We start from the raw sequence: 27,933 nt of genomic DNA on the forward strand, positions 1-27,933 counted from the left end.
TTTTTTTTTTGGGATGTCCCCACCAAAAAAAAAAAAAAAAAAAACCCCCAAAAAAAATCCCCTTTTTTTTTTTTTTTTTTTGGGTGGGGACACAAAGTGACAATTTTGGGGACGACCCCAAAAGATTTTTGAGGGGGTCGACACCCCAAAAACCAAACCCCAAAAAATTCGGGGGTCACATCACCCGACAGCAGCGCCGCTTCTCCGCCGCGCCCTCCTCGGCCGGCGCCGTCAGCCGCAGCAGCGGCGGCTCCACGATGTCCCCAACGGTGTCCCCAACGGTGTCCCCAACGATGTCCCCAACGGTGTCCCCAACGGTGTCCCCAACGGTGACGTCCCCAACGACGTCGCCAAGATGTGTTTCGGGGTTTTTGGGGTGGTTTTTGGGGTGGTTTTTGGGGTTTTTGGCGGCCGCCCGGTGCCGTTTGAGGTCGGCCAAGGTGTGCGGGTGGCTTTTGTCACCCGAGGGGGTGGGCAGGGGACAGCGAGGGGACGTCGGGGACGTCGGGGACGTCGCGGAGCCGTTGGGGTGAGGGGACGGCGAGGATGGCTCCGAGGTTGGGGACGGGTCCTGAGGGGACAAAAAAGTTGGGGGGGGAGGTGACAATGGCGGTGTCACCGTTGTCACCTCCCGGTGTCACCCCGTGGTGTCCCCAAGGTCCCTCAGCCCGATGTCCCCACAGTGTCCCCAACACCCCAATGTCCACCCCGCGTTGTCCCCAAGGTCTCACATTGTCCCCGATGTCCTCAAGGTCCCTCACACCGACGTCACCCCCCATGTCCCCAAGGTCACACCTTGTCCCCAGTGTCCCCAAGGTCCCACGTTGTCCCCAGGGTCCCTCACTCCAACATTGTCCCCGATGTCCCCAATGTCCCCATTGTCCCTCACGCCGACATCACCACTGATGTCCCCGATGTCCCCAAGTTCCCTCACTCTGATGTCCCCCCACATTGTCACCAATGTCCCCGATGTCCCTCACCCCCCGATGTCCCCAATGTCCTCGATGTCACCCCCGATGTCCCTCAATATCCCAAAAGGTCCCTCACACTGATGTCACCCCCAACGTCCCCCTGATGTCCCCAATGTCCCTCACCCCAGTGGCGTCTCCGTGGCCGTGCCCTTGGGGGTGGCCCTGTCCTTGTCCTCGCTGTCCCCAAGGTGTCCCCAATGTCCCTCACCCTAATGTCTCCAATGTCCCCAATGTCCCCGATGTCCCCAATGTCCCCAATCCCCTCAATGTCCCCAATGTCCCCAATGTCCCCAATCCCCTCAATGTCCCCAATGTCCCCTGCTGTCCCAAATCCCCCGTGCTGTCCCCAATGTCCCCAATGTCCCTGAAGTCCCCAATGTGCCCAGTCCCCCGTGATGTCCCTGATGTCCACAATCCCCCAATGTCCCAAATGCCCCAATGTCCCCAAAGGGTCTGATGTCCCCAATGTCCCCAGCATCTACAATGTCCCCGAGGTCCCCAGTGTCCCAAATCCCCTAATGTCCCCAATGTCCCGGATCCCCCAATGACCCCGATGTCCCCGATGTCCCGGATCCCCCAATGACCCCGATGTCCCCAATGTCCTCAATGTTGCCGCTGTCCCCAGTATCTCCAATGTCCCCGATGTCCATGATGTCCCCGATGTCCCCAATCCCCCCAGTGTCCCCAACGTCCCTGCTGTCCCCAATGTCTCCAATCCCCTCAATGTCCCCAATGTCCCTGTTGTCCCCAATACTCCAATGTCCCCAATGTCCCCAATCTCCCCAGTGTCCCCAATGTCCCCAGTCCTCCCAGTGTCCCCAATCCCCTCAATGTCCCCAATCCCCTCAATGTCCCCAATGTCCCCAGTCCTCCCAATGTCCCCAATCCCCTCAATGTCCCCAATGTCCCGAATGTCCCCAGTCCTCCCAATGTCCCCAATGTCCCCAATCCCCCGTGCTGTCCCCAATGTCCCCGATCCTCCCAATGTCCCCAATACTCCAATGTCCCCAATGTCCCCAATCCCCTCAATGTCCCCAATGTCCCTGCTGTCCCCAAAGTCCCCACTGTCTCCAATCCCCCGTGCTGTCCCCAATCCCCTCAATGTCCCCAGTGTCCCCACTGTCCCCAATGTCCCCAATCCCCCGTGATGTCCCCAATGTCCCCACTCCCCCATGCTGTCCCCAATCCCTTCAATGTCCCCAATGTCCCCAATCCCCTCAAAGTCCCCAATGTCCCCAATCCCCCATGCTGTCCCCAATGTCCCCAATCTCCTCAATGTCCCCAATGTCCCTCAACCCCAATGTCCCCAATACTCCAATGTCCCCAATCCCCCCTGAGGTCCCCAATGTCCCAATCCCCTGTGATGTCCTCGATGTCCCCAATCCCCACAAATGTCCCCAAAGTCCCTGCTGTCCCCAATGTCCCCAATCCTCTCAATGTCCCCAATGTCACTCAACCCCAATCCCCTCAATGTCCCCAATGTCCCCAAAGTCCCCAATGTCCCCAATCCCCTCAATGTCCCCAATCCCCTCAATGTCCCCAATGTCCCCAAAGTCCCCACTGTCCCCAATCCCCCGTGCTGTCCCCAATCCCCCCAATGTCCCCGTGCTGTCCCCGCGCTGTCCCCGCCGTCCCTCACCCCGGCGCCGCCGCGGTGGCCCTCGGCGCTGGCCCTGTCCTCGTCCTCGCTGTCCCCGAGGTGTCCCCAGACGATGGCCTCGCGCCGCAGCTCCCGGCGCAGGCGGCTGGAGCGCTCCGAGAGGCTGGCGCGGCGCACCACCTTCCTGGGGACACCAGTTTGGGGTTTTTGGGAGGTTTTTGGGGTTTTTGTGGGGTTTTTATGGGGTTTTGGGGTTTGTGGGGTTAATGGGGTTTTGGGAATTTGGGGGGTTTTGGGGTTTATGGGGTTTGGGGTTTATGGGGTTTACAAGAGCGCTCCGAGAGGCTGGCGCGGCGCAGCACCTTCCTGGGGACACCAGTTTGGGTTTTTTGGGGGGTTTTGGGGTTTTTGTGGGGTTTTGGGGTTTGTGGGGTTTTGGGGCATTTTGGGGTTTATGGGGTTTGGGTTTATGGGGTTTATGGCAGCGCTACGAGAGGCTGGCACGGCGCAGCACCTTCCTGAGGACACTGCGGGTTTGGGGTTTTTGGGGTTTTTTGGGGGGGTTTTGAGGGGTTTTAGGGTTTTGGAGTTCTGGGATTTGTGGGGTTTGGGGGGTTATGGGGTTTGGGGTTTATGGGGTTTGGGGTTTATGGGGTTTACGAGAGCGCTCCGAGAGGCTGGCGCGGCGCAGCACCTTCCTGGGGACACCGCGGGTTTGGGGTTTTTGCGGGGGTTTTGGGGGGTTTTTGTGGGGCTTTTGGGAATTTATGGGGTTTGTGGGATTGTGGGGTTTGGGGATTTGTGGGGTTTTGGGATTTGTGGGGTTTTTGTGGGGTTTGGGGGGTTATGGGGTTTATGGGGTTTGAGGTTTATGGGAGCGCTCCGAGAGGCTGGCGTGGTGCAGCACCTTCCTGGGGACACCGTGGGTTTGGGGTTTTTTGGGAGGATTTTGGGGGGTTTTGGGGTTTGTGGGGTTTTGGGAATTTGGGAGGTTTTGGGGTTTATGGGGTTTGGGGTTTATGGGGTTTATGGCAGCGCTCCGAGAGGCTGGCGCGGCACAGCACCTTCCTGAGGACACTGCGGGTTTGGGGTTTTTGGGGTTTTTTGGGGGGGTTTTGTGGGGTTTTAGGGTTTTGGAGTTCTGGGGTTTGTGGGGTTTGGGGGGTTATGGGGTTTGGGGTTTATGGGGTTTACGAGAGCGCTCCAAGAGGCTGGCACGGCGCAGCACCTTCCTGGGGACACTGCGGATTTGGGGTTTTTGGGGGGTTTTGGGGCGTTTTTGTGGGGTTTTGGGGTTTATGGGGTTTTGGGGTTTGGGAACTATGGGGATTTTGGTGTTTGTGGGGTTTTGGGGTTTTTGTGGGGTTTTGGGGTTTGTGGGGTTTATAGGGTTTTGGGGTTTGTGTGGTTTTGGGATTTTTTGTGGATTGTGGTGTTTTTGTGGGGTTTGGGGATTTATGGGGATTCGGGGATTATGGGGTTTTGTGGGGGTTTAGGGTTTTTGTGGGGTTTTGGTGTTTGTGGGGGTTCGGGGTTTTGGGGATTCTGGTGTTTGTGGGATTTCGGATTTTTGTGGTGTTTTTGGGGTTTTGGGAATTGTTGGGTTTGTGGGTTTTGGGATTTGTGAGGTTTTGTGGGATTTGTAGGCTTTTGGGAATTGCTTGATTTGTGGGGTTTGGGGGATTATGGGGTTTTGGGGTTTGTGGCGTTTTGGGATTTGTGGGGGTTTTGTGGGGTTTTGGGGATTTTGGGGTTTTGGGGATTGTGGGGTTTATGGGGTTTTGGGGTTTATGGGATTTTGAGGATTCTGGGGTTTTGGAGCGTTTTGGGATTTATGGGATTTCAGGGTTTATGGGGTTTCAGTGTTTACGGGGTTTTGGGAACTATGGGGATTTTGGTGTTTGTGGGGTTCTGGGGGTTGTGGGGATTATCGGGCTTTGGTGTTTGTGGGGTTTATGGGGTTTTGGGGATTTGGGGATTTCGGGAATTATAGGGTATTATGGATTATGGGATTTCCAGGTTTATGGGGTTTTGGGGTTTATGGGGTTTTGGGGATTAAGGGGATTTTGGGAATTATGGGGGTTTGTGGAATTTGGGGATTTATGGGGGTTTTAGGAATTATGGGATTTTGAGGTTTATGGGAATTTGGGAATTACAGGGATTGGGGAATTCAGGATTTTGGGAATTCTGGAGCTCTGGTAATTATGGGATTTTGGGAATTATAGGGATTGTGGAAATTTTGGGGATTCCAAAAATGTCAGGAATTTTGGGAATTAAAGAGATTTCAAAGATTTTGGGGATTTGGGAATTTCAGGGATTTTGGGAATTTTGGGGCTTTGGGGATTTAGGGGATTTTGGGGATTTCCTGGGTTTTGGGAATTTTGGGAATTCCGGGGGGCAGAGACGTCGAATGTCACCCCAAACTGCGGTGACCGCCCCCAGTGTCACCAAGGCCATGGGGACCCTCACCCTGTGAGCCCAGTGCCACCCCAGTGCCACCCAATGTCACCCCAGTGCCACCCCAATGCCACCCAGTGACCCCAGTGCCACCCCAATGCCACCCAGTGTCACCCCAGTGCCACCCAGTGACCCCAGTGTCACCCTGACCCTCCCAGTGACCCCAGTGCCACCCCAGTGCCACCCCAAGGCCACCCAGTGACCCCAGTGTCACCCTGACCCTCCCAGTGACGCCAGTGCCACCCCAATGCCACCCAATGTCACCCCAGTGCCACCCCAATGCCACCCAGTGTCACCCTAGTGCCACCCAGTTACCCTCAGTGTCACCCTGACCCACTCAGTGACCCCAGTGTCACCCCAAAGCCACCCAGTGTCACCCCAATGCCACCCAGTGCCACCCCAGTGTCACCCTGACTCTTCCAGTGACCCCAGTGTCACCCCAGTGCCACCCAGTGACCCCAGTGTCACCCTGACCCCCTCAGTGACCTCAGTGTCACCCTGACCCACCCAGTGTCACCAAGGCCATGGGGACCCTCACCCAGAGACCTCAGTGCCACCTGACCCTCTCAGTGACCCCAGTGTCACCTCAAAGCCACCCAGTGCCACCCAATGCCACTCAGTGACCCCAGTGCCACCCTGACCCTCCCAGTGACCCCAGTGTCACCCTGACCCCCTCAGTGACCCCAGTGTCACCCCAATGCCAACCCAGTGACCCCAGTGTCACCCTAATACCAACCCAATGCCACCCAGTGTCACCCAATGCCACCCAGTGACCCCAGTGCCACCCTGACCCTCCCAGTGACCCCAATGCCACCCCAATGCCAGCCAGTGACCCAGTGTCACCCTGACCCTCCCAGTGACCCCGGTGTCACCCCAAAGCCAACCCAGTGACCCCAGTGTCACCCTAATGCCACCCAGCGTCACCCCAATGCCACCCAGTGACCCCAGTGTCATCCTGACCCCCTCAGTGACCCGTCACCCCAATGCCACCCAGTGACCCCAGTGTCACCCCAATCCTGTCCCCATGACCCCAGTGTCACCCTGACCCTCCCGGTGACCCCAGTGTCACCCCAATGCCACCCAGTGACCCCAGTGTCACCCTGACCCCCTCAGTGACCCCAGTGTCACCCCAATGCCACCCAGTGACCCCAGTGTCACCCTGACCCCCTCAGTGACCCCGGTGTCACCCCAAAGCCACCCAGTGCCACCCCAATGTCCCACCGGCGCCGTGCCCGCGGCGGGGCGGGTGGCGCCGCGCGCCGCCCTCACCCGCGGCTGCCGGCGCTGGACGTTCTCCTCTGGAGCTGGGATTTCTGCCTCTCCTGGGATTTCAGCACGGCCGCCCGCTTGTGCTTCAGCTCCAGCAGCTTGGCCCTCACCTCCTCGTCCCCGCACACATCTGGGGACAACGCCCGCGTCACCAAAAGCCACCAAACGCCGCCGCGACAGCACCGAGGCGCCGCCCGAAAACCCACCCAGGGGAGTCTCGTCCAGCAGCGATTTGGCGCCGAGGTCGGCGCCGTGAGCCACCAGCAGCTCCACCAGCTGCACCTGGAAGGGGAAAAAAACATCGGGAATGATGAGAAAAACGGGGAAAATCGGGGATTTGGGGGGTGTCCCCAAGGGTGCTGGTGACACACCTGTCCCCAGCAGGCGGCGGCGTGCAGCGGCTGCCAGCCGTCGGCGTCGCGCGCGTCGGCGCGGGCGCGGTGCTCCAGGAGCAGCTCGGCCGCCTCCAGGTACCCGTTGGCGGCCGCCACGTGCAGCTGGCAGGGGACAGGCGTGGGGACATTGGTGGTGGCACCTCGGTGGCGCCTCGGTGGCACCGGGGGAATGGGAGGGGTTGGGGGTAAAAGTGGTTCGGTGACGTCACCGGGGGTGTGGGGAGCTTCGGCTGAAATCGCTCCGGTGACACCGGTGTCACCTCAATGCCCCCAGTGTCACTGGTGTCACCTCAACACTCCCAGTGACCCCAGTGTCACCCTCATCCCCTCCCAGTGTCACCTCAATCCTCCCAGTGACCCCAGTGCCACCCTGACCCTCCCAGTGTCACCCATTGTCACCCTGACCGACCCAGTGTCACCAGAGCCACGAGGACCCCAGTGTCACCCTGACCCTCCCAGTATCACCTCAACTCTCCCAGTGCCACCCTGACCCCTTCTCAGTGACCCCAGTGTCACCCCAATCCTGTCCCAGTGACCCCCAGTGCCACCCTGACCCCTATTCCAGTGACCCCAGTGTCACCCTGACCATCCCAGTGCCACCCCAACCCTCTCCCAGTGACCCCAGTGCCACCTCACCCCTCTCTGACCCCAGTGTCACCCTGACCCTCCTCAGTGACCCTCCCAGTGCCACCCAGTGACCCCAGTGCCACCCTGCCCCTCCCAGTGTCACTCTGACCCTCCCGGTGTCACCAGAGCCATGAGGACCCCAGTGCCACCCCAATCCTGTCCCAGTGACCCCCAGTGCCACCTCACCCCCTCAGTGACCCCAGTGTCACCCTGTCCCCCCCAGTGCCACCCCAACCTCATCCCAGTGACCCCAGTGCCACCCTGGCCCTCCCAGTGTCACCCCAAACCCCTCCCAGTGACCCCAGTGCCACCTCACCCCTCCCAGTGACCCCAGTGTCACCCTGACCATCCCAGTGTCACCTCAACCTGCCCAGTGACCCCAGTGCCACCTCACCCCCTCAGTGACCCTCCCAGTGCCACCCAGTGACCCCAGTGCCACCCTGACCCTCCCAGTGTCACTCTGACCCTCCTGGTGTCACCAGAGCCATGAGGACCCCAATGTCACCCCAATCCTGTCCCAGTGACCCCAGCGCCACCTCACCTGCCTCAGTGACCCCAGTGTCACCCTGTCCCCCCCAGTGCCACCCCAACCTCATCCCAGTGACCCCAGTGCCACCCTGGCCCTCCCAGTGTCACCCCAAACCCCTCCCAGTGACCCCAGTGCCACCTCACCCCTCGCAGTGACCCCAGTGTCACCCTGACCATCCCAGTGTCACCTCAACCCTCCCAGTGACCCCAGTGCCACCTCACCCCTCGCAGTGACCCCAGTGTCACCCTGACCATCCCAGTGTCACCTCAACCCGCCCAGTGACCCCAGTGCCACCTCACCCCCTCAGTGACCCTCCCAGTGCCACCCAGTGACCCCAGTGCCACCCTGCCCCTCCCAGTGTCACTCTGACCCTCCCGGTGTCACCAGAGCCATGAGGACCCCAATGTCACCCCAATCCTGTCCCAGTGACCCCGGTGCCACCTCACCTGCCTCAGTGACCCCAGTGCCACCCTGTCCCCCCCCCCCGCCTCACTGTCCCCGCCGCCGCTGTCCCCTCCACCCACCAGGGTGGCGCCGTGTCCCCGGGGCTCGTCCAGCCGCGCTCCGTCGCGGATCAGCTCCCGGATTTCCCGCAGCATGGCGCGCTCCGTGGCCGCCCGCGCCTCCTCGATGCGCTCCTGCGTGATCCCTGCGCCGGGGTGGGGAGGCGACAAAGTGACCAAAAAAAGCGACAAAAAGCGACAAAAAAAAAAGCGACAAAAAAGCGACGGCGCCCTCACCCTGCCGCGCCATGGCGCTCTCCAGGCACTCCAGGGTGGCCTCGTCCTCGCAGAGGTCGTAGGGCATGTTCCCGTCGGAATTCACCGCCAGCAGGTCGGCGCCGCTGCCGGGAGGGAGGGGACAAGGCCGGGGTCAGCGCGGTGTCCCCACGGTGTCCCCCCCGGTGTCCCCCGGTGTCCCCAGGGTACCGCTGGATCAGCAGCTGCGCCAGGCCGCGGTGGCCGCAGGTGGCGGCGGCGTGCAGCGGCGTCCAGAGCTCGGCGTCGCGCGCGTCCACGGCGGCGCCCGCGTCCAGCAGCAGCCGGGCCAGCGGCACGGAGTCGTCGATGCAGCTCTGGGGATGACGGGGAGTGGGAATGGGAATGGTGGGAATGGGATTGGGAATGGGATTGGGAATGGGAAAAATGGGATTGGGATCAATGGGATCAATGGGATTGGGAATGGGATCAATGGGATCAATGGGATTGGAATGGGAATGTTGGGAATTCATGGTCCAGCAGCAGCCGGGCCAGCGGCACGGAGTCGTCGATGCAGCTCTGGGGATGACGGGGAGTGGGAATGGGAATGGTGGGAATGGGAAAAATGGGATTGGGAATGGGAAAAATGGGATTGGGAATGGGATTGGGATCAATGGGATCAATGGGATTGGGATCAATGGGATCAATGGGATTGGGAATGGGATCAATGGGATCAATGGGATTGGGAATGGGATCAATGGGATCAATGGGATTGGAATGGGAATGTTGGGAATTCATGGTCCAGCAGCAGCCGGGCCAGCGGCACGGAGTCGTCGATGCAGCTCTGGGGATGACGGGGAGTGGGAATAGGAGTGGTGGGAATGGGATTGGGAATGGGAAAAATGGGATTGGGATCAATGGGAATGGGATTGGGATCAATGGGATTGGGAATGTTGGGATTTCGTGGTCCAGCAGCAGCTGGGCCAGCGGCACGGAGTCGTCGATGCAGCTCTGGGGATGACGGGGAGTGGGAATGGGAATGGTGGGAATGGGATTGGGAATGGTGGGAATGGGAAAAATGGGATTGGGATCAATGGGAATGGGATTGGGAATGGGAAAAATGGGATTGGGATCAATGGGAATGGGATTGGGATCAATGGGATTGGGAATGTTGGGAATTCATGGTCCAGCAGCAGCCGGGCCAGCGGCACGGAGTGGTCGATGCAGCTCTGGGGATGACGGGGAGTGGGAATGGGAATGGTGAGAATGGGATTGGGATCAATGGGAATGATGGAATTGGGAATGGGATCAATGGGAATGGGAATGGGAATGGGATTGGGAATGGGATGGGAATGGTAGGAATGATGGGAATGGGATTGGGAATGGTGGGAACGATGGGATCAATGGTATTGGGAATGGGAATAATGGGATCAATGGGACTGGGAAAAATAGAATTAGGAATGGGAATGGGAATGATGGGAATGGGACCAATGGGAATGACGGGATTGGGAATGGGAATGATGGGAATGGGATTGGGAATGGGAATAATTGGATCGATGGGATTGGGAATGGGATTGGGCATGGTTATAGTGGGATTAGAAATGGGATCAATGGGATCGGGAATGGGATTGGGAATGTTGGGATTTCATGGTCCAGCAGCAGCTGGGCCAGCAGCACGGAGTCGTCGATGCAGCTCTGGGAATGGTGGGAATGGGAAAAATGGGATTGGGAATGGTGGGAATGGGAACGGGATTGGGGGGAATGGGATTGGGATTGTTGGGAATGGGATTGGGATTGGGAATGGTTGGAATGGGATTGGGAATGGTGGGAATGGGATTGGGAATGGTGGGAATGGGATTGGGATTGGGAATGGTGGGAATGGGATTGGGATTGGGAATGGTTGGAATGGGATTGGTATTGGGGGGAATGGGATTGGGATTGGGAATGGTGGGAATGGGATTGGGAATGGGAATGGTGGGAATGGGAACGGGATTGGGATTGGGATTGGGATTGGGGTGGGATTCATGGTGTTGGGAGGTTGGAGGTTACCGGGATGGGAAGGACGTGGGAAACGGGATACCGGGATTTGGGATCAGTGGCTGGAGAGGGGAAGGGAAGGATCCGGAGCGGGGATGGAAAAGATTTGGCGTTACCGGGATGAGGAAGGATTTGGGATCACCAGAGACGGGACACGGAAAAGAGCCGGATTTGGGATCACTGGGATTGGGATGGGAAGGGCCTGGATTTGGGATCAGCAGGATTTGGGATTGGAAGGGCCTGGATTTGGGATCAGCAGGATTTGGGATGGGAAAGACCTAGATTTGGGATCAGCAGGATTTGGGACGGGAAAGGCCTGGATTTGGGATCAGCAGGATTTGGGATGGGAAAGACCTGGATTTGGGATCAGCAGGATTTGGGATGGGAAGGGCCTGGATTTAGGATCGCCGGGATCTGGGATCAGCAGATGGAAGTGGGATGGAAAAGCCCCAAATCCAGGAGATCAGAATCAGTTCACGGGAGAGAAAGGACCCGGATCCTCCCGGATCCCGGGAAGGACCCGGCTCCAGAGCTCCGGGATGTGGGACGGGAATCCCGGGAATTCCGGGAATTCCGGGAATACCTGGTGCAGCGCCGTCAGCCCGTCCTCGTTGCACAGGTCGGGGCTGATCCCGCTCTCCAGGAACTGCCGGACTGCGGAGGAACGGGAACAGGAATTCCGGAGGCTGCCGGCGCCACCGGAATCGCAAGTATTCCGTCGGAAGCACCGGGAATCCCAATGGAACCATGGAGGATCCCAATGGCAATTCCAAGGATTCCAAAGACAATTCCAAGGATTCCAAAGACATTCCCAAGGATCCCAATGGAACCATGATCATCCCAACAACTCTTCCAAGGATCCCAAAGGCAACTCCAAGGATTCCAATGGAAATTCCAAGGATCCCAATGGAAATTCCAAGGATTCCAAAGACATTCCCAAGGATCCCAACGGAACCATGATCATCCCAACAACTCTTCCAAGGATTCCAAAGGCAACTCCAAGGATTCCAATGGAAATTCCAAGGATCCCAATGGAAATTCCAAGGATCCCAATGGCAATTCCAAATATCCCAAGGGTTCTTCCAAGGAATCCAATGGATCCACCAAGGGCTCCAATGGAACCTTGGAGTATCCCAATGGCAATTCCAAGGATTCCGAAGGCAATTCCAAGGAATCCCAATGGAAATTCCAAATATCCCAAAGATATTCCCAAGGATCCCAATGGAACCATGACCGTCCCAACGACTTTTCCAAGGATTCCAAAGGCAACTCCAAGGATTCCAACGGCAATTCTAACGAATCCAATGGCAATTCCAGGGATTCCAATGGAATTCTAAGGAATCCAATGGAGCCACCAAGGATTCCAATGGCAATTCCAAGGATCCCAATGGAAATTCCAAGGAATCCAATGGAGCCACCAAGGATTCCAATGGCAATTCCATGGATTCCAACGGCTTTTCCAAGGATTCCAATGGCAATTCCAAGGAATCCAATGGAGCCACCAAGGATTCCAATGGCAATTCCATGGATTCCAATGGAATTCCAAGGATCCCAATGGCAATTCCAAGGAATCCAATGGAACCGCCAAGGATTCCAATGGCAATTCCAAGGAATCCAACGGCAATTCCCAGGATTCCAATGGAAATTCCAAGGATCCCAATGGAAATTCCAAGGAATTCAATGGAGCCACCAAGGATTCCAATGGCAATTCCATGGATTCCAATGGAATTCCAAGGATCCCAATGGCAATTCCAAGGAATTCAATGGAGCCACCAAGGATTCCAATGGCAATTCCATGGATTCCAATGGAATTCCAAGGAATCCAATGGCAATTCCAAGGAATCCAATGGAGCCACCAAGGATTCCAATGGCAATTCCAAGGAATCCAACGGCAATTCCAAGGAATCCAATGGAGCCACCAAGGGTTCCAATGGCTTTTCCAAGGATCCCAATGGCTTTTCCAAGGATTCCAATGGCAATTCCATGGATTCCAATGGCAATTCCAAGGAATCCCAAAGGCAACTCCAAGGATCCCAACGGCACCAACGCCTCTTCCGAGCATCCCAACGGATCCCTTGGCGATCCCAAACCTCCCACCTCCATTTCCACCCTTCCGGCGCCGCCACAAATCCGCAATTCCCGCGGGAACAAACAAACAAACCAAAACCCTTGGAATCCCCGCGTCCGCCCACCTTCCTCGGCGTCGTGCCGGGCGGCCGCTTCCAGGAGCCGGACGCTGGCCGGGAACGTCACCGTCTTCCTCCTCCTCCTCCTCTTCCTCTCGCCGGCGGCCGCCGCGGCGATTCCCGGGATTTCCTTCTCCGCCTGCGCCCATTTCTTCAGCTGCTGCGCCCGGCGTTTCTGGGCGTGCCGGAGGCGCTCCGGAGTGCTGAGGCGGGAAACCGCCGGCATCTCGGCCAGCAGCTCCCGGTGCTCCGCCATGCCGCCCAATTCGCCGGGAAAAGCTCGGCGAGGAGGCGCGGGAGCCGCGGCATCACCGCCCCCGCCTCCCGGCGGGGCTTTATCCCTCCAGCCTCAGCGTTTTCCCGGGATTTGGAGACGGGCAAAATTTGGGAAGCATCTCCTCGGTTTTGGTTTTTTTTTTTTTTTTTTTTTTTTTTTACGGAGAAATTTCCAGGAATTTTCTGGTTTTTTTTTTCCCCCCTGCTTAATTATCCCGTTTTTCCCCGCGTTGCAGAAAGTTTGGGAATGTCGGGGAGATGCCGTGGGATGAATCCTAAGGAGAGAGGGGAAAAAAAAAAACAAAACCAAAACAAGGGATGGTTAAATCCCAACCCTGATCCGGTTTTCCCGGTTTTTCCTAATGCGGGATTGACCTCGAATCCGACCGGAATTCCCAAAAAAAAACCCAAAAAAATTGAATTTTTTTTTTGTTTTTTTAGTTTTGTTTTGGGTTTTTATTTTTTGGGAAATAAATCCAAAGGGGATCCAAGAAAATTCCGGGTGGGGAATTGGGAAAAAAAAAACAAACCGGGAGCGTCTCCGCCCCCGCGGGGAGGAGCAGGCGGATTCCGGAGGATTCCGGCGGAGCGAGATTCCCAAACCCTGCCCTTCCCTTCCCCAGCTCTGGAATCACCACCAGGGGCAAAGTCCAGGCAGGAAAGGAGGAAAAAAAATTCCCTTAATCCTGGGGAAAATCCTTCTGGAATGGCCAAGGGGGTGGGAAATCCCAAAAATCCCGGGAATTCCCGTGAGGAAAAGGGAGCAGGAATTGCCAAGGGGTTTTTAGGAGTTCCATAAATGTGGAATTGCTGGGAAAAGCTAAAAAATTGCACAAAAAAGCGATTAAATTCCTCAAAACAGCTCAAAATTCCTCAAAACACCCCAAAATTCCACAAAAAAGCCACAAAATTCCTCAAAAAAGCACCAAAATTCCACAAGACACCCCAAAATTTCACAAAAAAAAAGCCCCAAAAATCCCCCAAAAGCCCAAAATTCCACAAAGAAGCCCCAACAATCCCTCAAAACAGCCCCAAAATTCCTCAAAACAGCTTAAAATACCACAAATGACCAAAATTCCACAAAAAAAAGCCCCAAAATTCCTCGAGCAACCAAAAATTCCCTGAAATAGCCCCAAAATTCCATGAAATACCCCCAAAATGCCAAAAAACAGCCCAAAATTCCATCAAACAGCCCAAAATTCCCTAAAAAAGCCCCAAAATCCCCCCAAACCCCCCCCAAAGACCCCAAAATTCCCCCAAAATTCCCCCAAACAGCCCAAAGTTCCCCCAAAATTCCACAAAACAGCCCCAAAAAACCCCAAAATTCCCCCCAAAACCCCAAAAATTCCCCCAAAATTTCACAAAAAAGCCCAAAAAATTCCTCAAAACAGCCCCAAAATCCCCCAAAAACCCTAAAATTTCCCCCCAAAATTCCCCAAAAAGCCCCAAAATTCCCCAAAAAGCCCCCAAAATTCCACCTAAGACCCCAAAATTCCCCCAAACCCCCAAAATTCCCTCCAAAACCCAAAAAATTCCCCCCAAACCCCCAAAAATTCCCTGAAATGTCCCCAAAATTCCCCCAAAACCCCAAAAATTCCCCCAAAATTGCCACAAAAACCCCAAAAAATCCCCCCAAAACCCCAAAAATTCCCCCAAAACCAAAAAAATGTCTCCAAAAACCCCAAAAATTCCCCAAAATCCCCCCAAACCCCCAAAAATTCCCCCCAAACCCCCAAAATTCAACAAAAAGCCCCAAAAATTCCTCAAAACAGCCCCAAAATCCCCCCAAAACCCCAAAAATTCCCTAAAATGTCCCCAAAATCCCCAAAAAACCAAAAAATCCCCAAAAAACCCCAAAAATCCCCCCAAAAACCCCAAAATTCAACAAAAATCCCAAAAATTCCCCCAAAATCCCCAAAATTCAACAAAAAAAACCCCAAAAATTCCTCAAAACAGCCCCAAAATTCCCCCTGAGGGCCACCCCCGATGTCCCCAAGGCCACCCCCGGTGTCCCCAAGTCCTTGAACGTGTCCCCAAGGCCACCCTGGATGTCCCCAAGTCTCTGAATGTGTCCCCAAGGCCACCCCCGGTGTCCCCAAGTCCCTGAACTTGTCCCCAAGGCCACCCCCGATGTCCCCAAGGTCTCATCCAGGTCCTGAACTTGTCCCCAAAACCCCCCTGAGGGCCACCCCCGATGTCCCCAAGGCCACCCCCGATGTCCCCAGGGCCACCCCCGGTGTCCCCAAGGTCCCCCTGAGGGGACCCTCGATGTCCCCAAGGCCCTGAACTTGTCCCCAAGGCCACCCCCAATGTCCCCAAGGCCACCCCAAGGCCACCCCCGATGTCCCCAAGGTCTCATCAAGGTCCTGAACTTGTCCCCAAAACCCCCCCAAGGCCACCCTCGATGTCCCCATGGCCACCCCAAGTCCCTGAACGTGTCCCCAAGGCCACCCACGATGTCCCCAAGGCCACCCCAAGGGGACCCTCGATGTCCCCAAGTCTCTGAACGTGTCCCCAAGGGGACCCCCGATGTCCCCAGGGCCACCCCCGGTGTCCTCAAGGTCCCCCTGAGGGGACCCTCGATGTTCCCAAGGCCACCCCCGATGTCCCCAAGTCCCTGAATGCGTCCCCAAGGCCACCCCAAGGGGACCCCCGATGTCCCCAAGGCCACCCCAAGTCCCTGAACTTGTCCCCAAGGCCACCCCCGGTGTCCCCAAAGCCCCCTCAAAGGGATCCCCGGTGTCCCCAAAGCCACCCCAAGTCCCTGAACTTGTCCCCAGGGCCACCCCCGATGTCCCCAAGGTCCTGAACTTGTCCCCAAGGCCACCCCCGGTGTCCCCAATGTCTCTCCAAGTCCCTGGACGTGTCCCCAAGGCCACCCCCGGTGTCCCCAATGTCTCTCCAAGTCCCTGGACGTGTCCCCAAGGCCACCCCCGGTGTCCCCAAGTCTCTGAATGTGTCCCCAAGGCCACCCTCGATGTCCCCAAGGCCACCCCCAGGCCCCCCAAGCTGTCCCCAGCTCCCCCCTCACCCTTGTCCCCCCCCAAACCCCGCCATGTCCCCAAAGTCCCCTCACGATTCCCGCCGTGTCCCCAAAGTCCCCTCACGATTCCCGCCATGTCCCCCAAGCCCCCCTCAGGCCTCCCCTCACGTCACCGCCATTTTGCCCGCGCCCCCTTTCCCCGGCTCCCCCTTCACCCCCAGGCGCCTCCGCGGGCTCGCCGCGCGGCCGCCACTCCCCGTTACCGGCCGCTGTCGCCTCGCTGTGGCCTCGGTGTCCCCTCGCTGTCCCCTCCTTGTCCCCTCGCTGTCCCCGGGCCGCGCCCGCCGCCGCTTCAGGCGGGGCCGTCGCCATGGCGACCGCGCCGCTTCCGGTGACGCCGGAAGTGAGCGAGGCGAACCCGGAAGTGCCGCGCCACGCTCAAGATGGCGGGCGGGGCCGCGGAGCGGCGCCCCCTGGCGGGCGGCGGGGGAATGACCGCAAAACCCCGCGGTTTTGGGGGTTTTTGGGGTTTTTTGGGGTTTTGAGGGTTTTTTTTGGGGTTTTTTTTGGGTTTTTTTTGAGTTTTTGGGGTTTTTTTAGGGGGGTTTTGGGTTTTTTTGGGGTTATTGAAATGTTTTTGGGGTCTTCCCTTTGGTGTGTCTGTGTCCCCCGCCAGACGTTTCAAAGGTCCCAATGGAGGGAAACCCCTCAGGGTGTGAATGGGGACCCGGCCACAATTCCCGATCCCAAATTCCTGCGGCCACCCCAAATCCCTGAATTCCCCAAAATCCCAAATCCCGGAATTCCCCAAAATCCCGAATCCCGGAATTCCCCAATCCCAAATCCCTGAATGCCCAAATCCCAAATTCCTGCAGCCATCCCAAATCCCTGAATGCCCAAAATCCCAAATCCCGGAATTCCCCAATCCCAAATCCCTGAATTCCCAAATCCCAAATCCCTGAACGCCCAAATCCCTGAATTCCCAAAATCCCAAATCCCTGAACCTCCAAAATCCCAAATCCCTGAACTCCCAAATTCCCTGAATTCCCAAATCCCAAATTCCTGCGGCCACCCCAAATCCCTGAACACCCAAAATCCCAAATCCCTGAACACCCAAATCCTTGAATTCCCAAGATCCCAAAATCCCTGAATCCCCCAAAATCCCAAATCCCGTAATTCCCAAATCCCAAATCCCTGAACTCCCAAAATCCCAAATCCCGGAATTCCCAAATCCCCTGAACGCCCAAAATCTCAAATCCCTGAATTCTTAAATCCTAAATCCCTGAACGCCCAAAATCCCAAATCCCTGAATTCCCCAAATCCCAAATCCCTGAACTCCCAAAATCCCTGAAATCCCAAATCACAAATTCCTGAGGCCACCCCAAATCCCTGAATTCCCCAAAATCCCAAATCCCTGAATTCCCAAAATCCCAATTCCTCGAACCCCCAAAATCCCAAATCCCTGAACCTCCAAAATCCCAAATTCCTGCAGCCACCCCAAATCCCTGAACGCCCAAAATCCCAAATCCCTGAACTCCCAAAATCCCTGAATTCCCAGAATCCCAAATCCCTGAATTCCAAAATCCCTGAATTCCCAAAATCCCAAATCCCGGAATTCCCAAATCCCAAATCCCCTGAATGCCCAAAATCTCAAATCCCTGAATTCTTAAATCCCAAATCCCTGAATTCCCAAAATCCCAAATCGCTGAACGCCCAAAATCCCAAATCCCTGAATTCCTAAGATCCCAAATCCCTGAATTCCCAAATCCCTGAATGCCCAAATCCCAAATTCCTGCAGCCACCCCAAATCCCAAATCCCTGAATCACCCAAAATCCCAAATCCCGGAATTCCCAAAATCCCAAATCCCTCAACTCCCAAAATCCCTGAATTCCCAAATCCCAAATTCCTGCGGCCACCCCAAATCCCTGAATTCCCCAAATCCCAAATCCCTGAACCACCAAATCCCAAATCCCTGAATGCCCAAATCCCAAATCCCGGAATTCCCAAATCCCAAATCCCTGAATTCCCAAAATCCCAAATCCCGGAATTCCCAAACCCTGAACCTCCAAAATCCCAAGTTCCTGCAGCCACCCCAAATCCCTGAACTCCCAAAATCCCAAATCCCAAATGCCAAATCCCCAAACTCCCAAACTGGGATGGACTGGGACCAAACTGGGACCAAACTGGGAGTGACTGGGATGGACTGGGAGGAACTGGGAGTAAACTGGGATCAAACTGGGACAAACTGGAATAAACTGGGATAAACTGGGAGGGACTGGGATCAAACTGGGAGGGACTGGGATCAAACTGGGACAAACTGGGATAGACTGGGATGAACTGGGACAGACTGGGATGGACTGGGACAAACTGGGATGGACTGGGATGGACTGGGAGGGGATTGGAATCAAACTGGGACAAACTGGGAGCAAACAGGGATGGACTGTTTCAAACTGGGATGGACTGGGACCAAACTGGGATGAACTGGGGAAAACTGGGAGGGCCTGGAGGGACTGGGAGCAAACTCGGAACAAACTGGGACCAATGTGATTCCAACTGGGATGGACTGGGAGTAAACTGGGAGCAACTGGGATAAACTGGGATGGACTGGGAGGGACTGGGATCAAACTGGGATGGATGGGAGCAAACTGGGACAAACTGGGAGGGACTGGGATCAAACTGGGACAAACTGGGATGGACTGGGACAAACTGGGATTGACTGGGATGAACTGGGACAGACTGGGAGGGACTGGGACAAACTGGGATGGACTGGGACAAACTGGGAGGGACTGGGACCAAACTGGAACAAACTGGGCGCAAACTGGGACCAATGTGGTTCCAACTGGGACAAACTGGAACAGACTGGGATGGACTGGGAGCAAACTGGGAGCAATGTGGTTCCAAACTGGGAGGGACTGGGATGAACTGGGACAAACTGGGATTGGACTGGGAGGGACTGGGATTAAACTGGGGTAAACTGGGAGGGGCTGGGATGGACTGGGATGGACTGGGATGGACTGGGAGGGGATTGTGATCAAACTGGGACCAAACTGGGAGCAAACTGGGACAAACTGGGAGCAAACTGGAATGAACTGGGAGCAAACTGGGATGGACTGTTTCAAACTGGGATGGACTGGGACCAAACCGGGACAAACTGGGACAGACTGGGATGAACTGGGAAAAACTGGGATGAACTGGGAAAAACTGGGAGGGCCTGGAGGGACTGGGAGCAAACTGGGACAAACTGGGAGGGACTGGGCCCAAACTGGGATAGACTGGGAGCAAACTGGGACAAACTGGGAGGGGATTGGGATCAAACTGGGATGAACTGGGACAGACTGGAACAAACTGGGATGAACTGGAAGGGACTGGGATAAACTGGGAGCAATGTGGCTCCAAACTGGGAAGGACTGGGATCAAACTGGGACAAACTGGGATGGACTGGGACCAAACTGGGACCAATGTGGTTCCAACTGGGATGGACTGGGACAGACTGGGAGGGACTGGGACAAACTGGTTTAAACTGGGAGGGACTGGGATTAAATTGGGATGGACTGGGACAGACTGGGAGTAAATTGGGAGGGACTGGGATGGACTGGGAGGGGATTGGAATCAAACTGGGACAAACTGGGATGGACTGGGATTAAACTGGGACAAACTGGAACAACCTGGGATGAACTGGGACCAAAGTGGGATGGACTGGGAGCAAACTGGGACAGACTGGGATAAACTGGGATGAACTGGGACGGACTGGGATTAAACTGGGATTAAACTGGGATGGACTGGGACAGACTGGGAGAAACTGGGATGGACTGGGACAATCTGGGAGTGACTGGGACCAAACTGGGAGCAAACTGGGACCAATGTGGTTCCAACTGGGACAGACTGGGAGCAACTGGGACAAACTGGGATGAACTGGGATGGACTGGGACAGACTGGAATAAACTGGGATGGATGGGAGCAAACTGGGATGGACTGGGGTCAAACTGGAATAAATTGGGGTGAACTGGGAGCAAACTGGGACAAACTGGGATGAACTGGGACAAACTGGGATGAACTGGGAGGGACTGGGATTAAACTGGGATGGACTGGGATGGACTGGGAGCAATGTGGCTCCAAACTGGGAGGGACTGGGATGAACTGGGACAAACTGGGAATAAACTGGGATGGACTGGGAGCAAACTGGGAGGGACTGGGAGGGACTGGGATCAAACTGGGACAAACTGGGACAGTGGGAGTAATCTGGGATCAAACTGGGACAAACTGGGAGGGACTGGGATGAACTGGGAGAGACTGGGATGGACTGGTTCAAACTGGGAGGGACTGGGACAGACTGGGACAAACTGGGAACAAACTGGGATAGACTGGGACAGACTGGAATAAACTGGGAGGGACTGGGAGGGACTGGGATTAAACTGGGATTAAACTGGGATGGACTGGGTGCAAACTGGGACAGATTGGGACAAACTGGGAGTGACTGGGACCAACTGGGAGCAACTGGGAGAAACTGGGATGAACTGGGACCAAACTGGGACAAACTGGGAGTGACTGGGACAAACTGGGACAAACTGGGACCAGTGGGGTTCCAACTGGGACAGACTGGGACCAACTGGGAGCAACTGGGACGAACTGGGATGAACTGGGAGGGACTGGGATCAAACTGGGAGCAACTGGGATGAACTGGGATGGACTGGAAGGGACAGGGAGGGACTGGGATGGACTGGGACAAACTGGGATGAGCTGGGAGCAAACTGGGACCAAACTGGGATGAACTGGGAGGGAATTGGTATCAAACTGGGATGGACTGGGACAGACTGGGACCAAACTGGGATGAACTGGGGCCAAACTGGTCCAAACCAGTTCCAAACTGGTTTCAAACTGATCCAAATGTATTTAAACTGGTTTTAACTGGTCCCAAACTGGTTTAAACTGGTCTTAAACTGGTTTAAACTGGGACAAACTGCTTTAAACTGGTTCCAAACTGGTTCAAACTGATCCAAATTTATTTAAACTGGTTCCAAACTGGTTCAAACTGGGACAAACTGGTTCCGAATTGGTTCAAACTGGTTCAAAATTTATTTCAACTGGTTTAAACTGGTTCCAAACTGGTTGAAACTGGTTCCAAACAGGTTTAAATTGGTTCCAAACTGGTTTAAACTGGTTCCAAACTGATCCAAATTTATTTAAACTGGTTCCAAACTGGTTCAAACTGGGACAAACAGGGATCAGACTGGTCCAAACTGGTTTAAACTGGTTCCAAACTGGTTCCAAACTTATTTAAACTGGTTCCAAACTGGTTCAAACTGGGATCAAAGTGGTTCAAAATTTATTTCAACTGGTTTAAACTGGTTCCAACTGGTCCAGACAGGTTTAAACCGGTTTGAAATGGTTTAAGCTGATTTAAACTGGTCCAAACTGGTTCCAAACTGGTCCAAACTGGTCCAAACTGGTTCCAAACTGGTCGAGCGCTGTCACCGAGCCTTTATTGAAGGTTGGGGGGGGGGGGGAGATGGAACTGGGCGGGGCCACGCCGATGACGTCATCGCTTCCAAATTTGGAGCCGCGCCGATGATGTCATCGCTGCCAAATTTGGAAAAAAGGGACTATGATGTCATCACCCCCAAAATTTGGGGGGGCTTGAAGGCGATTTCGGGGGGGCGGCGCCCCCAAATTTAGGGTGTGCCCCTGTGACATCATCACCCCTCTATGACGTCATCAGGCCCCAAAATTTGGGGGGGTGTGAATGCCAATTTCGGGGTGTTTGGGCCCAATTTTGGGGGCGTGACACCCCCAAATTTTTGCCGTTTCCGGGGGGGGACAACCCAAAATTTTGGGGGTGCCCTTTATGACGTCACCGCCCACACTGTGATGTCATCACCCCTGAATTTTTGAGGGGTTCGGGCACAAATTTTGGGGTGTCCACAGTCAATTTTGTGTCAAAAAACCCCAAAATTTGGATTTTTTGGGGGGCTGACACCCCAAAATTTGATCATCAGTATTTGGGGTAACCCCAAAAATTTGGGGGCGCCCCTATGACGTCATCACCCCCAAATTCGAACACAAATTTTGGGGTGTTTAGACTCAATTTTATGTCCAAAAACCCCAACATTTCGCCATTTTTTCGGGCGACACCCCCAAATTTTGGTCATCGGGACTTGGGGTGACCCCCAAAAATTTGGGGGTGCTCTATGATGTCATCACCTCAAATTTGGGGGTTTTAAGGCAAATTTTGGGGTGTTTAGACTCAATTTTGTGTCAAAAACCCCCAAAATTTGATCATCGGTATTTGGGGTAACCCCAAAAATGTGGGGGGCGCCCCTATGACGTCATCACCCCCAAATTCGAACACAAATTTTGGGGTGTTTAGACTCAATTTTTTGTCCAAAACCCCCGACATTTCGCCATTTTTTCGGGCGACACCCCAAATTTTGATCATCCGGGTTTGAGGCTACCCCAAAAATTTGGCGGTACCCCTATGACGTCATCACCCAAAATTTGAGGGGTTTTAATGTAAATTTTCCGGTGTTTTGGCTCAATTTTGTGTCAAAAAAAAACCCAAAATTGTGCCATTTTTTAGGATGACACCCCCAAATTTTGGTCATCGGGGCTTGGGGTGACGCCCAAAAATTTGGGGGTGCCCTATGACATCATCACCTCAAATTTGGGGGGTTTTAAGGCAAATTTTGGGGTGTTTAGACTCAATTTTGTGTCAAAAAACCCCAACATTTGGACTTTTTGGAGGGGCTGACACCCCAAAATTTGATCATCGGTATTTGGGGTGACACCAAAATTTGGGGGGGCCCTATGACATCATCACCCCCAAATTCAAGCACAAATTTTGGGGTGTTTAGACTCAATTTTTTGTCCAAAAACCCCGAAATTTCGCCATTTTTTATAGCGACACCCCAAATTTTGATCGTCCGGGTTTGGGGCTACCCCAAAAATTTGGGGGTGCCCCTATGATGTCATCACCCAAAATTTGAGGGGTTTCAATTCAAATTTTGGGGTGTTTTGGCTCAATTTTGTGTCAAAAAAAACCCCAAATTTCGCCATTTTTTAGGTTGACACCCCCAAATTTTGGTCATCGGGGCATGGGGTGACCCCCAAAAATTTGGGGGTGCCCTATGATGTCATCACCTCAAATTTGGGGGGTTTTAAGGCAAATTTTGGGGTGTTTAGACTCAATTTTGTGTCAAAAAACCCCAACATTTGGTTTTTTTGGAGGGGCTGACACCCCAAAATTTGATAATCGGTATTTGGGGTGACCCCAAAATTTGGGGGTGCCCCCTATGACGTCATCACCCCCTGATGCCGATATCCCCGGGGTGGCTCAACCAAACGTCGAAAACGCTTTTATTGGGCGGGGGGAGGGCGGCGAGGGCGGGAACCCCCAAATCCCCCCGCGCTTTTCGGGGCGTCCCCTCCCCAACGCTCCTCACCCCCCAGGTGAACCCCAAAATTTGGGGCTGCCCCACGTTGGGCGCCGGCGCGTTGGGTTGCCCCACGTTGGGCGCCACCGCGTTGGGCGCCACCCGCGTTGGGCGCCACGCCGGCGCTGTAGGACGTCGGCAGCTGGCCCCAAATTTGGGGGTGATTTTGATCAGCCGCCGCCGCCATTTTGGGCTCTCCCGGCGCCCGCAGCAGCGAGGCGATGGAGAAGTCGGAATTTTGGGGGGCGGCCGGAGGGGACGGGGGGTAGGGGCAGCCCGAAATGACGAAGGGCGCCAGGTCGGGCGCGAAGGGCGCGGCGCCGCGCGCCACCGCCGTGTTCTGCAGCCGCAGCGCCGCCGGAGGGATGCGCGACACGTCCACGGTCCAGAAGTTGCCTTTGGAGTGCGGCTTGGAGGGGTCTTTGAGCACCTGGGGATGGGGGGGAGGAAAAGAAAATGAAGTCAAATAAAAATATGAAATAAATGAAAATAAAAAATAAAGTAAAAAATAAAAATTAAGTTAATTTAAGTAAAGTAAAAACGTAATATTTTAATTGTTTTATAAATTATAGATATTTTAAAGTTAAAGTAATATTAAATAAAGTGAAATAAAGTTAACTGAAATAAAATAAGAAACAAAATAAAATATAAAATATAATAAAATAAAGTAAAATAAAATGTAAAAAATATATAAAATAAAGTAAAATAAAATTAAAAAAATATTAATATAAATAAAATAAAATGTAAAGTAAAATAAACTAAAATATAATAATAAAATAAAATATAGTAAAATAAAGTAAAACAAAGTAAAATAAGATAAAATAGAAATATAAATAAAATGAAATGAAATAAAATAAAATAAATTAAAATTAAATTAAATTAAAATAAAAGAAAGTAAAATATAAAATAAAGGTAAAAGTAAAATAGAATGAAATGAAATAACATAAAATAGAATAAGATAAAAGAAAATATAATAAAATTTTAAAAAATAAAATTAAAATAAAACAAAGCAAAATATAAAGTAAAATAAAATAAAATATCAAATAGAGTAAAATAAAGTAAAATAAAAGAGAATAAAATAAAATATAAATTAACTAAAATAAAAAAAAAAGTAGTGAGAAACAGAAAAATGAAAAAAAACTTTTAAAATGCAGTGAGAAACAGGAAAAAAAAAAACCAGGGGAAACAGAAAAATGGGGAAAAAAACCCATAATCCCCAAATTGGGACAGGAAATATCCCCAAATCTGGATCCCAAAATTCCCTAAATGTGACCCCAAAACCCCAAATTGTGACCCCAAATCCCCTAAAAGGGACCCCAAATTTCCCCTAAATGTGACCCGAAAATTCCCCTAAATTTGACACCAAATTTCCCCTAAAAGGGACCCCAAACCCCCAAATTGCGACCCCCAAAATCCCCAAATCAGGACCCCAAACCCCACAAGAATGGGACCCTAAATCCCCTAAATTAGACCCCAAAACCCCAAATTGGACCCCAAAAACCCCAAATTGGGACCCCAAAATCCCCTAATTTTGACCCCACAATGCCCAAATCAGGACCCCAAAGCCCTCAAAATGTGACCCAAAAATCTCCAAATTTGGACCTGAAAAACCCCCTAGATGTGACCCCACAATCCCCAAATTGGAACCCCAAAAATCCCCAAACTGTGTCCCCAAAATCCCCTAAATGTGACCCCAAAATTCCTTAAATGTGACCCTGAATTTCCACTAAAAATGACCCCAAAAATCCCCAAACTGTGACCCCAAAATCCCCAAATTGAGACCCCAAACCCCACCAGAACGGGACCCTAAAAATTCCCTAAATGGACCCCGAAATCCCCAAATTGAGACCCCAAAATCCTCAAATGAGGACCCCAAAATTCCCCTAAATGTGACCCCAAAACCTCCTAATTCAGAACCCCAAAACTCCCAAATCAGGGCACCAAAATCCCCAAACTCTCACCCTAAAAATCGCCAATAGTGACCCCAAAATCCCCAAATTGGGATCCCAAAAATCCCCTAAATTTGACCCCAAATTTCCCCTAAATTTGACCCCAAAACCCCCAAACTGTGACCCCAAAACTTCCAAATTCAGAACCCCAAGAATCCCAAAACAGGGCACCAAAATCCCCAAATGGGACCCCAAAATTCCCAAATTTGGGACCCCAAAATCCCCTAAATGGGACCCCAAAAATTCCGCTAAATGGGACCCCAAAATCCCCAAATAGAGACCCCAAACCCCACAAGAATGGGACCCAAAACCCCCAAATCAGGACCCAAAATCCCCAAATTGGGACCCCAAAACCCCAAATTGGGACCCCAAAATCCCCTAAATGGGACAACAAAACCCCCAAACTGTGACCCCAAAATCCCCTAAATGGGACCCCCAAAAATCCCCAAATCGGGATGCCAAATTTCCCCTAAATGTGACCCCAAATTTCCCCTAAATTTTACCCCAAATTTCCCCTAATTTGGACCCCAAAAATTCCCCTAAATTGGACCCCAAAAATTCCCCAAAAAGGGACCCCAAAACCCCCAAATTGGGACCCCCAAAAATCCCCTAAATGTGACCCAAAAATCCCCAAATTTGGACCCCACAATCCCGAAATCGGGACCCCAAATCCCCTAAATGGGACCCCAAAATCCCATAAATGTGACCCCAAAATTCCCAAATTGGGACACGAAAGATCCCCAAATCAGGACCCCAAACCCCACAAGAATGGGACCCCAAAAATCTCCAAATTGGGAGCCAAATTTCCCCAAAATTTGACCCCAAAACCCCCAAACTGTGACCCCAAAATGTCCAAATTCAAACCCCAAAATCCCCAAGTGAGCACCCCAAAATTCCCCTAAATGGGACCCCAAAATCTCCAAATTGTGACCCAAAACCCCAAATTGGGACTCCAAATTTTCCCTAAATGTGACCCCAACATTCCCTAAATGTGACCCTAAAATCCCCAAACTGTGACCCCAAAATTCCATAAATGTGACCCCAAATTTCCCCTAAATGTGACCCCAAAACCCCCAAATTGGGACCCCAAAATCTACAAATTCAAACCCCCGAAATCCCCAAATGAGGACCCCAAAATTCCCTAAATGTGACCCAAAAAAACCCCAAATTGTGACCCCAAAACCCCCAAATTGCGACCCCAAAAATACGCTAAATTGTGACCCCAAAATCCCCAAATTCAGACCCCAAAATCCCCTAAATGTGACCCCAAGATCCCCAAATTGGGACAGGAAATATCCCCAGATCTGGACCCCAAATTTCCCCTAATGTGACCCCAAAAACCCCAAATTGGGACTCCAAATGTCCCCTAAATTTGACCCCAAATTTCCCCTAAATGTGACCCCAAATTGCGACCCCAAAAATCCCCAAACTGTGACCCCAAAATCCCTAAATGTGACCCCAAAACCCCCAAATTGTGACCCCAAGATCTCCAAATTCAAACCCCGAAATCCTAAAAGGAGGACCCCAAAATTCCCTAACTGTGACCCAAAAAACCCCAAACTGTGACCCCAAAACCCCCAAATTGCGACCCCAAAAATACGCTAAATTGTGACCCCAAAATCCACCAAATCTGGACCCCAAATCCCCTAAATTGGGACACGAAAAGATCCCCAAATCAGGACACCAAAATCCCCCAAACTGTGACCCCAAAATCCCCTAAATGTGACCCCAAAATCCCCACATTGGGACTCCAAATTTCCCCTAAATTTGACCCCAAAATTCCCCTAAACGTGATGCCAAAATCCCCAAAATGTGACCCCAAAATTCCTTAAATGTGACCCCAAAGTCCCCTAAATGTGACCCCAAAACCCCAAATTGGGACTCCAAATTTCCCCTAAATGTGACCTCAAAATCCCCTAAATGTGACCCCAAAATTCTTTAAATGTGACCCCAAATTTCCCCTAAATTTGACCCCAAAACCCCCAAACTGTGACCCCAAAAGCTCTAAACTGTGACCCCAAAATCCCCTAAATGTGACCCCAAAATTCCCAAATTGGGACCCCAAAATTTGACCCCAAAATTCCCCTAAATGTGACCCCAAAATCCCCAAACTGTGACCCCCAAATCCCCAAACTCTGATTCCAAAATTCCATAAATGTGACCCCAAAGTCTCCTAAATGTGACCCCAAAACCCCAAATTGGGGACTCCAAATTTCCCCTAAATGGGACCCCAAAATCCTCCAAATCTGGACCCCAAAATCCCTAGACTGTGACCCCAAAATCCCCTAAATGTGACCCCAAAATCCCCAAATTGGGACAGGAAATATCCCCCGATCTGGACCCCAAAATTCCCTAAATGTGACCCCAAAACCCCAAACTGGGACTCCAAATTTCCCCTAAATTTGACCCCAAATTTTCCCCTGTGACCCCAAAAATCCCCTGAACGTGACCCCAAAATCCCCAAATTGTGACCCCTAAACCCCAAGAAAACCCCATAAAAAACCCCAAAACCCTGCAAAAAAAACCAA

At 53.0% G+C, this 27,933-nt stretch overlaps 2 protein-coding genes across 4 annotated transcripts in view; both read right to left on the reverse strand.

Annotated features, from left to right (window-relative positions):
- Window positions 1-16,392, reverse strand: PPP1R16A (protein phosphatase 1 regulatory subunit 16A). 3 transcript variants are annotated; one of them, XM_053974877.1, is made up of 11 exons: window positions 16,292-16,392; window positions 12,776-13,320; window positions 11,167-11,237; window positions 8,778-8,923; window positions 8,589-8,692; window positions 8,373-8,497; window positions 6,669-6,794; window positions 6,504-6,579; window positions 6,298-6,427; window positions 2,611-2,751; window positions 5-571 (listed from the first exon to the last, which is right to left on the reverse strand). In XM_053974877.1, exons 2-11 carry the CDS (start codon window positions 13,023-13,025, stop codon window positions 232-234), a joined length of 1,509 nt encoding a protein of 502 aa, XP_053830852.1. In that variant the 5' UTR covers window positions 13,026-13,320; window positions 16,292-16,392; the 3' UTR covers window positions 5-231. The 3 variants fall into 3 exon arrangements, with proteins under 3 accessions (XP_053830860.1, XP_053830852.1, XP_053830843.1); XM_053974868.1 differs by having other exon boundaries at window positions 30-571; window positions 2,611-2,755; XM_053974885.1 differs by lacking the exon at window positions 2,611-2,751 and having other exon boundaries at window positions 1-571.
- The window catches only part of FOXH1 (forkhead box H1), an 18,411-nt gene continuing 6,858 nt past the window's right edge, over window positions 16,381-27,933 (reverse strand). Inside the window, exons 3-5 of the mRNA XM_053983415.1 lie at window positions 23,502-23,886; window positions 18,943-19,003; window positions 16,381-16,501 (exon numbers count right to left, since the gene is read on the reverse strand). Coding sequence (XP_053839390.1) covers window positions 16,381-16,501; window positions 18,943-19,003; window positions 23,502-23,886 — 567 coding nt within the window. The remainder of the gene's footprint in view (window positions 16,502-18,942; window positions 19,004-23,501; window positions 23,887-27,933) is intronic.

The sequence above is a fragment of the Vidua macroura genome, chromosome 1, assembly GCF_024509145.1.
Source record: "Vidua macroura isolate BioBank_ID:100142 chromosome 1, ASM2450914v1, whole genome shotgun sequence".
In the NCBI taxonomy this organism is placed as follows: Eukaryota; Metazoa; Chordata; class Aves; order Passeriformes; family Viduidae; genus Vidua; species Vidua macroura.